At 42.2% G+C, this 12,166-nt stretch overlaps 1 protein-coding gene across 1 annotated transcript in view; it reads right to left on the bottom strand.

Annotated features, from left to right (window-relative positions):
- MYO7B (myosin VIIB) overlaps positions 1-12,166 on the bottom strand; it is a 198,830-nt gene that overhangs the window by 160,131 nt on the left and 26,533 nt on the right. Inside the window, exons 8-10 of the mRNA XM_038750824.1 lie at positions 8,474-8,627; positions 3,584-3,660; positions 1,666-1,785 (exon numbers count right to left, since the gene is read on the bottom strand). Of these exons, the coding sequence (XP_038606752.1) occupies positions 1,666-1,785; positions 3,584-3,660; positions 8,474-8,627 (351 nt within the window). The remainder of the gene's footprint in view (positions 1-1,665; positions 1,786-3,583; positions 3,661-8,473; positions 8,628-12,166) is intronic.

Here is a 12,166-nt window from a genome sequence, read left to right as displayed (position 1 = left end):
TCTGTATTCTCTATTCACTCCACCCTCTGCCCCGTGGCACCTAGGTACATATCAGTAATTTATTTATATTTATATTATATATAATATATATTATTAATTATAAATTAATTATATTAATATTATTATATATTATTATTATATATAATATTACTATATTTAGACTGTGAGCCCACTGTTGGGTTGGGACTGTCTCTATATGTTGCCAACTTGTACTTCCCAAGCTCTTAGTACAGTGCTCTGCACACAGTAAGCGCTCAATAAATACGATTGATTGATTAATCTCTCTCTCTCCCTCTAGACTGTAAGGTCCTTGTGGGCAGGGAATGTGTTTACCAGCTCTTTTATATTGTACGCTTCCAAGTGCTTAGAACAGTGCTTTGCACACTGTAAAGGCTCAAAAAATATGATAGACTGTGTGAAAATGACACTAAAGCAGCTTGCAAATGCAATTTCAAATTCAAGATATTAAGATGGTAATAGACGGTGGGCAGAGAGGAGTCAGGGTTGGAGAAGGTATTTCAATGGTGTTCACTTGATTTCAATGGAGGCAATCACCCCGTAGGATTCATTGAACCCTTACTCTGTGATATAATAATAAGAATAATGGCATTTGTTAAGCACTTACTATGTGCAAAGCACTGTTCTAAGCACTGGGGGGATACAAGGTGATCAGGTTGTCCCACGCGGGGCTCACAGTCTTCATCCCCATTTTACAGATGAGGGAACTGAGGCCCAGAGAAGTTAAGTGACTTGCCCAAGGTCACACAGCTGATAAGTGGCAGAGTCGGGATTCAAACCCACGACCTCTGACTCCAAAGCCCGGGCTCTTTCCACTGAGCCATGCTGATATGGTGTTTTGTGTGACATTTAATGAAAGTTGCTGGAAAAGTAAAGCAGGCAAATGAAGCCAGACCCATAGGTAAAAAAGATTAGAAAAGGGGCAAAATTAACATTTGAGGACTAACCTAAGTGAAGATTCAGAATGGAGCAAAATGATGAAAATAGGAAGGAACAGAAACACTAGAGGAAATCTGGATGTAAAAAAAGGCTGAAACAAACCATGCAAATGATTTTGACCCCTGTCTACACGTTTTGTTGTCTGTCTCCCCCCTCTAGACTGTGAGCCCGTTATCGAGTAGGGACCGCCTCTATATGTTGCCGACCTGTACTTCCCAAGCGCTTAGTACAGTGCTCTGCACACAGTAAGTGCTCAATAAATACGATTGAATGAATGAATCTGGATAAATGAAGTCTAAATAATATTTAGGTCACAATTATCTAGATTCTTCAGGCTCCAAATGACGTAGCTAAGGAAAATAATTTTCTGTATTAATATTCATTCACTCATTCATTCATTCAATCGTATTTATTAAGCGCTTACTATGTGCAGAGCACCGTACTAAGCGCTTGGGAAGTCCAAGTTGGCAACATATAGAGACGGTCCCTACCCAACAGCGGGCTCACAGTCTAGAAGGGGGAGACAGACAACATTCATGTGTAGGCATTGCCAAAGACAAGCTCATTAATCGCGGCTCAAAGGGAAAGAATGAGGAAAGGTATTAAATGAAAAAAATATGAATAACTGAGTACCCCCGATCTGTAGGTGAGGCAGAGATCAGGGAAGAGGACCTAGAGAGAAGCAGAAAGAGATGGGTCCATATTCACCTTGACAAAGGCATCTCGTCGGTCAACGGCTTGAAAGACGTTCAGAGGCCTTGAAACGCTTTCTCCTCGGATAAAGTTGGAGTGGTACGTCAAGCAGTTCTGGAGTGCTTTGTGTTCCACCTGCAGCCATGAACGGGACAATCCGATTACTTTAAATAGGGACAAAGAGAGGGCAGGAAAGGGACAGAAGAGGGAGTCATTCATTCATTCAATTCATTCAATCGTATTTATTGAGCGCTTACTGTGTGCAGAGCACTGTACTAAGTGCTTGGGAAGTACAAGTTGGCAACATATAGAGACAGTCCTTACCCAACAGTGGGCTCACAGTCGAGGCTCAGGGGCCCAGGGAATCTTGAGCAAGGAGGAATTGGGGTTACAAAGCCCAGGGAGCAGGTCTGAATCCTAAAATCAATCAATCAATCAATCGTATTTATCGAGTGCTTACTGTGTGCAGAGCACTGTACTAAGCGCTTGGGAAGTACAAGTTGGCAACATATAGAGACAATCCCTACCCAACAGTGGGCTCACAGTCTAAAAGGTGGGCTCACATGCTCTCTTAATAATAATAATAATAATGACATTTATTAAGCGCTATGTGCAAAGCACTGTTCTAAGCACTGGGGAGGTTACAACAGGTTGTCCCATGGGGGGGCTCACGGTCTTAATCGCCATTTTACAGATGAGGTCACTGAGGCCCAGCGAAGTTAAGTGACTTGCCCAAAGTCCCACAGCTGACAGGTGGCGGAGTGGGGATTTGAACCCATGACCTCTGACTCAAAAGCCCGGGCTCTTTCCCTTAAGCCACATCTGGAACCTGGGGAAAGGTGTCACAGCGAGAAGCCAGTTGTGGGCAAGGATTGCCTCTCTTTGTATTTTCCAAGCGCTCTGAACAGTGCTCTGCACAATCAATCAATCATACTTATTGAGTGCTTACTGTGTGCAGAGCACTGTACTAAGCGCTTGGGAAGTACAAGTTGGCAACATATAGAGACAGTCCCTACCCAACAGTGGGATCACAGTCTAAAAGGGGGAGACAGAGAACAAAACCAAACATACTAACAAAATAAAATAGATAGAATAGATATGTACAAGTAAAATGAAAGAGTAATAAGTATGTACAAACATATATACATATATACAGGTGCTGTGGGGAAGAGAAGGAAGTAAGATGGGGGGATGGAGAGGGGGACGATGGGGAGAGGAAGGAAGGGGCTCAGTCAGGGAAGGCCTCCTGGAGGAGGTGAGCTCTCAGTAGCACTCCATAAATATGATTGAATGAATTAGCTGAAGCAGCGTGGCTCAGTAGAAAGAGCATGGACTTGGGAGTCAGAGGTTCTAATCCTGGCTCTGCTGCTTGTCAGCTGTGTGACTTGGGGAAAGTCACTTGCCTTCTCTGGGCCTCAGTTACCTCATCTCTAAAATGGGGATTAAGACTGTAAGCCTCACGTGGGACAACCTGATCACCTTGTATCCCTCCCAGCGCTTAGAACAGGGCTTTGCACATAGTAAATGCTTAATAAATGCCATTACTATTATTATTATATTATTGATTGGCCACAAAGAGGAGGGTCTGGGCAAAAGGAAAGCAGCAGAGCAGGCAATTTCAGCAGAGAGCGTCCAACCCTCAAAGTCAGGGATCTATTGGATGTGTTTTGTGACTTAATGCCTCAGTTCTGCAGGAAGAAAATGAGCCTGGTAAGGTCAGTTATCCTCCTCCTGGGACGTTTTGGTCAAGAGAGATAAAGTTCTTCTGAAATGGTTTATCCAATGAGTAAGGTTGCCAAAACAGGACCTCTCTTTGACCCCATTTGGTTCCCTGTCATTGTTCCTTTGAACAGCCTGGTTGGTATGTCAGCCCAGCTACCTGATTACTGGGGATGCCTGCCACAAACTAAAGCCAGTGAAAAGTCGATATTACCTCGAGTAATTTGGTCACGACGGGAAAGTGTGGGGAATCCAACACATCAGAGCAGTCCAGGTTCTCGAACACGGCAGCTGGGAACCAGAAATAGCAAAAGAAATTAAGAACGCAACACCATCCAACCAGCCTCCCCCACAGCCACCAAAGGATGCTTGAAAGAACATCTGATCTTCATGGTTGAAAGGTATATTTACTATAATAATAATGGTATTTCTTAATAATAATAATAATAATAATAATGGCATTTGTTAAGCACTTACTATATGCAAAGCACTGTTCTAAGCACTGGAGGGGATGCAAGATGATCAGGTTGTCCCATGTGGGGCTCAAAGTCAATCCCCATTTTACAGATGAGGTAACTGAGGCTCAGAGAAGTTAAATGACTTGCCCAAGGTCACACAGCAGACATGTGGCGGAGCCAAGATTCGAACCCATGACCCCTGACTCCAAAGCCCGTACTCTTTCCACTGAGCCACGCTGATTCTTAAGCACTTACTATGTGCCAAACATTGTGCTAAGTGTTGAGATAGTTACACAATGATCAGTTCAAACTTCTATCACCTTTAATTTTACCCCCACTAATAATGGATCTATTGTTCAAACTAACCCTTCGTAAGTCTTCAAATTTCTCTGAACTACTCTCTCCTATCATTAATTCTTCTCTAGAATAATTATGGATTTCTCAGTAATGGAATTCATTTTAAATCTATTGGTAATTTTTTGCCTCCACAATGGCCTGTGATAAATTTCAAATGCTTGCCACCCTCTTCATAAATAAATTTTTCCTTTTGTTTGTTTTAAATAAAATGCATCGAAGTTCTGGTGGTGTGGGATTCAGTGAAAAACAATGCTGTTTTCACCCTATCCCTACCCTTAATCATATTCTTTCTCAGCCTTATATCTTTCTGGACAGAAATGTCTTTTTTTTCCCCCAATTTATCCTCGTATGGAAGAGGATCCATTTCCCTGGACATTTCAGTTTCCTTCCTCTGTACCTTCTCCATGAGGGGTACAACTTTTTTTAAATGTGGCAACCAGAACTGCAAATATTTTCAGATGAGGGCAAACATTTTCTTTTCTTTTCGGATAATACTCATCAAACTGGTCTTTTTCAGTTGTTGCTGCTCACAGAGCTGATGATTTGAAGGAGTAGTTTTCAATGTTTACACTTTTTATCTGAGTTGTGATTGGTTCAGAGCCCATGATCATGCAGTTTGCATTATTTTTCTCCAGTGGAATTATTTTACCCTAGTTCAAGCTGAAACTCACTGGCCACTTTCTTGCCCAATTAGGCAGTCGCTCTCTAAAATCAAACCTCCACAAAAACCTAGTATAGACAGTCATTTATTCATTCAATCGTGGTTATTGAGCACTTACTGTGTGCAGAGCACTGTACTAAGCGCTTGGTTTAAAGGCCTTAACCCCAGTTTATGGAAAAGGATTGTCTTTTTCCACTGGTACTGTGCTAGCATTTATCTGGAAGAGCGACACTGCTTCTGAACATCATTACCAAACACCAGTCACCCTAAAGCCTTTCACTAGCAACTCCGGGGCCACTGATTTATATAAAATTTCATGTTTAGAAGTAGCTAGAGTAAACCACCTAAGCATAAAGAATGGTACCAAAATGGAAAACGAATCCAGTCAGTAAGGAAGCTCTCATAAATAATATGCTGGTAATTTCCAAGGTGAATGGTCATTCTTGTGGTTGTGGCCATGTCTGACCTCTGGCTTACATTGGATTCTCAGGCTGCAACTCCCTCCTCCCCACAAATCTACCAGACCACAGCATTTCCTAGCTTCAGAGCTCTTCCTGGATGAACTCACATTGCCTGTCACATGAAATCAACCTAATAATAATAACAATGATAATGCCACAGCATTTTGTAGCTTCAGAGGTCTTCCTGGATGAACTCACATGAAATCAACCTAATAATAATAATAATAATGGTGGTATTTGCTATGCGCTATGCGCCAAGCACTGTTCTAAGCGCTGGGATAGATACGAGGTAATCAGGTTGTCCCACGTGGGGCTCATAGTCTTAATCCCCATTTTACAGATGAGTTAACTGAGGCACAGAGAAGTTAAGTGACTTGCCCAAAGCCACACAGCTGACAAGTGGCGGAGCCGGGATTAGAACCCATGACCTCTGACTCCCAAGCCCAGGCTCTTTCCACTAAGCCACTCTGCTTCTCATCCACCTGCACTTGTATGTATTTACATATGTTTGTACATATTTATTACTCTATTTATTTTACTTGTACATATCTATTCTATTTTATTTTATTTTGTTAACATGTTTGGTTTTGTTCTCTCTCTCCCCCTTCTAGACTGTGAGCCCACTGTTGGGTAGGGACTGTATATGTTGCCAACTTGTACTTCCCAAGTGCTTAGTACAGTGCTCTGCACACAGTAAGCGCTCAATAAATACGATTGATTGATTGATTAGGATTTTATTTTTGTCGGCAGCTCTTATGTATATTTTTATTACACACTTATTCAGCTATTTTATCCCGATACATTTGTTCTTCCTACTTCCATGCTCTGTAAATATGTTTTATCTGTTTCTCTCCCTTATTCGGGCAGAGAACCTGCATCTTTGCTTCTCTTCTCTGGCCATTACTTCTCAGGCTCTTTCACGGGATCTTCCCCGGTCTCTCAATCCCTAAATCTGGGTGTCCCTCAAGGCTCGATTCTGGGTTCCCTAATATTCTCAATCTATCCCCACTCCTTGGGGAAGTCAACTTCTTTCAGGATTTTGAAAACCATCTCTAAAGATGAATCAAATCCACTTCATTAGCCCTAACCACTCTCCTTTCCTGCAATCTTGAATCTCCCGTCTCCAGAACATCTCAACATAGCCTCCCAGCCCCTCAAGCACACCATATCCAATATTAAACTCATCTTCCCTCTCAAGTCCTCTCTTGCTCCTAACTTTCCCATTAAAAAAAAAAAGAGTCAACAAAACCACCACCCTCCCCATCTCTCAAGCTCGCAATCTTGGCATTACCCTTTCTCTCTTTCAATTCCCCTATTCAGTCAGTCATTGCTCTGCACATAGTAAGCACTTAACAAATGCCATCATTATTATTATTATTATCTTCTCTCCATCCAAATTGGCATCACGGTGGTCCAACTTGACTAATAATAATAATGAAGGTATTTGTTAAGAAGTGCTTACTCTGTGCCAAGCACTGTTCTAAGCGCTGGGGTGGATACAGGGTAATCAGGTTGTCCCACTTGGGGCTCACCGTTTTAATCCCCATTTTTCAGATGACGTAACTGGCACAGAGAAGTTAAGTGACACGCCGAAGGTCACACAACAGACAAGTGGCAGAGGGGGGATTAGAACCCATGTCCTCTCACAAATGTCTGTCACCATTTTGTCTCTCCAATCCCAGATCATTTTTCAAGAATATCATTTTGTGCATGCCTCCCCACTGCTCAAAAATCTCAAATGGTTGCCCATTCCTCTCTGTATCAGTAGAAACTCCTTACTGTTGGCCTCAAGGAACTCAATCAGCTCTCTCTCTCTCTCTCCTACTTATCCTCATTTCTCCCACTATACTCAGCTCATTCACTTCACTCCTCTTAAACCAACCTACCCACTCTGCCGCCATTTAGTCTCATATCCTCCCTCTTTTCTGGAGCTGCCTCTCTCTTCACCCACGACAGACTGCTCTCCCTCTCTACTTAAAGGCCTTCTGAAATAAAACGTCTAGTAGGAAGTCTCCTCTGGTTAATCTCGCATTCCCCACCCTGTTTGGCCCTTGTCACTTGAGCACTTCCATGTAACCTAAGTGACTGGGAACCCATTCTTCTGTCGCATTTTTGTTTATATTTTTACACTTGGCTCCTTCTCCCTACTTGTAATTTTCGTGTTTATTTTACTGTTCATTCATTCGTATTTATTAAGCCCTTACTGTGTGCAGGGCACTGTACTAAGCGCTTGGGAAGTACAAGTTGGCAACATATAGAGACGGTCCCTACCTAACAACGGGCTCACAGTCTAGAAGGGGGAGACAGACAACAAAATAAAACATGTGGACAGGTGTCAAGTCACCCAAATAAATAAAACTGTTGGTTGCCCTAGCAAGATTGTGAGATCCCTGAGGACAGTATTCTTCCAAGCATAAACTACAATGTTCTGCACAGACTAAACACTCATTCATTCATTTGTATTTATTGAGCGCTTAATGTGTGCAGAGCACTGTATTAATCGCTTGGGAAGTACAAGTCGGCAACACATAGAGACGGTCCCTACCCACCAGCGGGCTCACAGTCTAGAAGGGGGAGACAGACAATAAAACATATTAACAAAATAAAATAAATAGAATAAATATGTACAAGTAAAATAAAGTAATAAATATGTCTTTTAGACTGTGAGCCACTGTTGGGTAGGGACTGTCTCTATATGTTGCCAACTTGTACTTCCCAAGTGCTTAGTACAGTGCTCTGCACAAAGCACTCAATAAATAAATACGATTGATTGATTGATATGTACAAACATATATACAGGTGATATACATATTACAGCACCAGGCCCATAGGAACCGCCTAACAAATGCCATGATGATTATTATTAGTAATGAATAATCACAATTATTATTACTTAAACCTTCTCTTACATCTGCAGGCATATCCCAGACACCCCCTCCCTCCCCACATGCACCCCGCAAGGGAGGAAAACTGAGGCCCGCTCACTCAATATTATTGATTGATTTTATACTCTTCCAAATGCTTAATATAGTGCTCCCCACTCAGCAGACACCCAAGAGATACCACGGATTGATTGCTTTCGCTTTGTTGGGAAGCCTTACTGAATTTTAGGGAGATCTTTGGGAGGACACTGGACTATTTAGGTAACTGGGAAGGACAAGGTTTACCTGTGAACTCCACATTCCCCAGATGTAAAATGGCTGCCAACAACTTGTTAATGTCCCAGTTCTCAGAAGGGGAGAACTTGAGGATCTTCATAGCAGAAGAAATATGAGCATACTCCTTGGCATCATCCCGCCCATCACAGGAAGTACAATTCCCCTGAAAAAGTGAACGGGACAGCGTAAAGATAGCAAAATCTTTGAGCAGTCAGGCTGGCCTGAACAATGCCGATTCATACACACGAAGGAGTTACATTTTTCCAATCCTTCTCCTCGGTTCCATCCTTATCCAGCATGCCAAAGAGTTCAGAAAGAATGGAGGGAATGGAGAGCTGAGAAATTTTCCTAGCAGTCCAAAGAATCCCGGGTGTTCTGAAGAGGGTGTGTTCTGAGAAGATAGGCAAATGATTGTAAATGACTTTTTCTGGGTTACACCCAGGCATCCAGTTGTTAGGAGCTAGCAAATCAGCCACTTTTTTGTGATATTTGTTAAGCGCTTACTATGTGCTAGGTATTGAACTAAGTGCTGGGGTACACAAGGAGCATACAGTCTTAATAATGATAATGGCATCCAGGTGTTATGAGCTAACAAATCAGCCACTTTTTTGTGATATTTGTTAAGTGCTTACTATGTGCTAGGTATTGAACTAAGTGCTGGGGTACACAAGGAGCTTACAGTCTTAATAATAATAATAATGGCATCCAGGTGTTATGAGCTAACAAATCAGCCATTTTTTTGTGATATTTGTTAAGCGCTTACTATGTGCTAGGTATTGAACCAAGTGCTGGGGTATACAAGGAGCTTACAGTCTTAATAATAATAATAATGATGATGGCATCCAGGTGTTATGAGCTACAAATCAGCCACTTTTTTGTGATATTTAAGCGCTTACTATGTGCTAGGTATTGAACTAAGTGCTGGGGTACACAAGGAGCTTACAGTCTTAATAATGATAATAATAATAATGGCATCCAGGTGTTATGAGCTAACAAATCAGCCACTTTTTTGTGATATTTAAGCACTTACTATGTGCTAGGTATTGAACTAAGTCCTGGGTACACAAGGAGCTTATAGTCTTAATAATAATAATGGCATCCAGGTGTTATGAGCTAACAAATCAGCCACTTTTTTGTGACATTTAAGTGCTTACTATGTGCTAGGTATTGAACTAAGTGCTGGGGTAAACAAGGAGTTTACAGTCTTAATAATAATAATAATGGCATCCAGGTGTTATGAGCTAACAAATCAGCCACTTTGTGATATTTGTTAAGCGCTTACTATGTGCTAGGTATTGAACTAAGTGCTGGGGTACACAAGAAGCTTACAGTCTTAATAATAATAATAATGGCATCCAGGTGTTGTGAGCTAACAAATCAGCCACTTTTTTGTGATATTTGTTAAGCGCTTACTGTGTGCTAGGTATTGAACTAAGTGCTGGGGTACACATAGAACTTACAGTCTTAATAATAATATTATTGGCATTTATTAAGCGCTATGTGCAAAGCACTGTTCTAAGTGTTGGGGAGGTTACAGGGTGATCAGGTTGTTCCCCAGGGTGCTCACAGTCTTCATCCCCACTTTCCAGATGAGGGAACTGAGGTCCAGAGAAGTGAAGTGACTTGCCCAAAGTCACACAGCTGACAAGTGGCGGAGCCGGGATTTGAACCCATGACCTCTATATATTTTAAATAACATTTATTAAGTGCTATGTGCAAAGCACTGTTCTAAGCGCTGGAGAAGTTACACAGTGATCAGGTTGTCCCACCGGGGGCTCACAGTCTTAATCCCCATTTTACAGGTGAAGTAACTGAAGCCCAAAGAAGTTAAGTGACTTGCCCACAGTCACACAGCTGGCAATTGGCAGAGATGGGATTTGAACCCATGCCCTCTGACTCCAAAGCCCGGAATCTTTCCACTGAGCCACGTTGCTTCTCTATTATTATTATTATTACATTCTCCCAAGCACTTAGCAAAGTGCCCTGGATACAGTAAGTGACCAACAAATACCACGGATGAAGCCAATGTTGTGAAACAAGTTCAGAGCCAATTTCTTTATGGCATTTCTTAAGCACTCCCATGTTTCTAACAATTTTGTAAGCACTAGGGTAGATAGAGGTTAATCAGATTGGATACAGTCCCTTTAATAATAATGATAATATTAATGACAGCATTTGTTAAGTGCTTACTATGTGCAAAGTACTGTTGAAAGCACTGGGGAGGATGCAAGGTGATCAGGTTGTCCCCACATGGGGCTCACAGTCTTAATCCCCATTTTCCAGATGAGGGAACTGAGGCCCAGGGAAGTGAAGTGACTTGCCCAAAGTCACACAGCGGACAATTGGCAGAGCCAGGATTTGAACCCATGGAGGCCTTCCCAGACTGAGCCCTCTCCTTCCTCTCCCCATCCTCCCCGCCTTACCTCCTTCCCTTCCCCACAGCACCCGTATATATGTATATATGTTTGTATTTATTACTCTATTTATTTATTTATTTTACTTGTATATATTTATTCTATTTATTTTATTCTGTTAATATGTTTTGTTTTGTTCTCTGTCTCCCCCTCCTAGACTGTGAGCCCACTGTTGGGTAGGGACCGTCTCTATATGTTGCCAAATTGTACTTCCCAAGCGCTCAGTACAGTGCTCTGCACACAGTAAGCGCTCAATAAATACAATTGATTGAATGAATGAATGGATCTCTGATTCCCAAGCCCAGGCTCTTTCCACTGAGCCACGCTGCTTCTCCCATTTCCACACAGGCCTCATGGTCTTAATCCCCGCATTACAGATGAGGTAACTGAGGCACAGAGAAGTAAAGTGGTTTGCCCAAGGTCACCCAGCAGGCGTGGTGGACTCTCAGACCCGTGCCCTATCCACTAGGCCGATGCCTGTCTGTACCATGGCTCGCTGCGATCAGGAAGGATTGATCAATCAATCAATCAATCGTATTTATTGAGCGCTTACTGTGTGCAGAGCACTGTACTAAGCGCTTGGGAAGTACAAGTTGGCAACATGATCCTGCTGGAGTAGACGCTCTTTAAGGAGCCCGAAGCAAAGAGGCTCAGGTGAAGACAGTGTCAACAGCTGAAAGCAAGAAGCTTGACAGCACGAAAATCAGACTGGGCATAATGGGGATTAAGACTGTGAGCCCCCCGTGGGACAACCTGATCACCTTGTAACCTCCTTGGCGCTTAGAACTGTGCTTTGCACATAGTAAGCGCTTAATAAACGCCATCATTAGCATTATTATTATATGCACAATGCCAGTGCTCACTCACCAAAGGGTGAAATTCACTGTCAGTCGTGTCTTTGTAAAGGATGAAGGACAACTAGACCGTTGTTGGGTAGGGATTGTCTCTATTTGTTGCCGAATTGTACTTTCCAAGCACTTAGTACGTGTTCTGCATACAGTAAGCCCTCAGTAAATACGATTGAATGAAAGAACTATCTATCTAGGCTGGCTAATCTGTAGACTCATCTGAAGAGACATTCTGAAAATTGGGTATAAATGTGGGTTGAGCGCTTTGGACAGTGCTCTGCACACAGTAAGAGTTCAATAAATATGATTGAATGAATGAATAATAATCACACCCGAAGAGAACAGATATATAGGTCATGAATAGCTAGGAAAATAAATAGCAGTTAAGGCTCTTAAGCGCTTAGTACAGTGCTCAGCACAGAGTAAGCGTTCAATGAATA

Source organism: Tachyglossus aculeatus, chromosome 1 (genome assembly GCF_015852505.1).
Source record: "Tachyglossus aculeatus isolate mTacAcu1 chromosome 1, mTacAcu1.pri, whole genome shotgun sequence".
Taxonomy (NCBI): Eukaryota; Metazoa; Chordata; class Mammalia; order Monotremata; family Tachyglossidae; genus Tachyglossus; species Tachyglossus aculeatus.
This window is presented reverse-complemented; position numbering and strand designations above follow the sequence as displayed.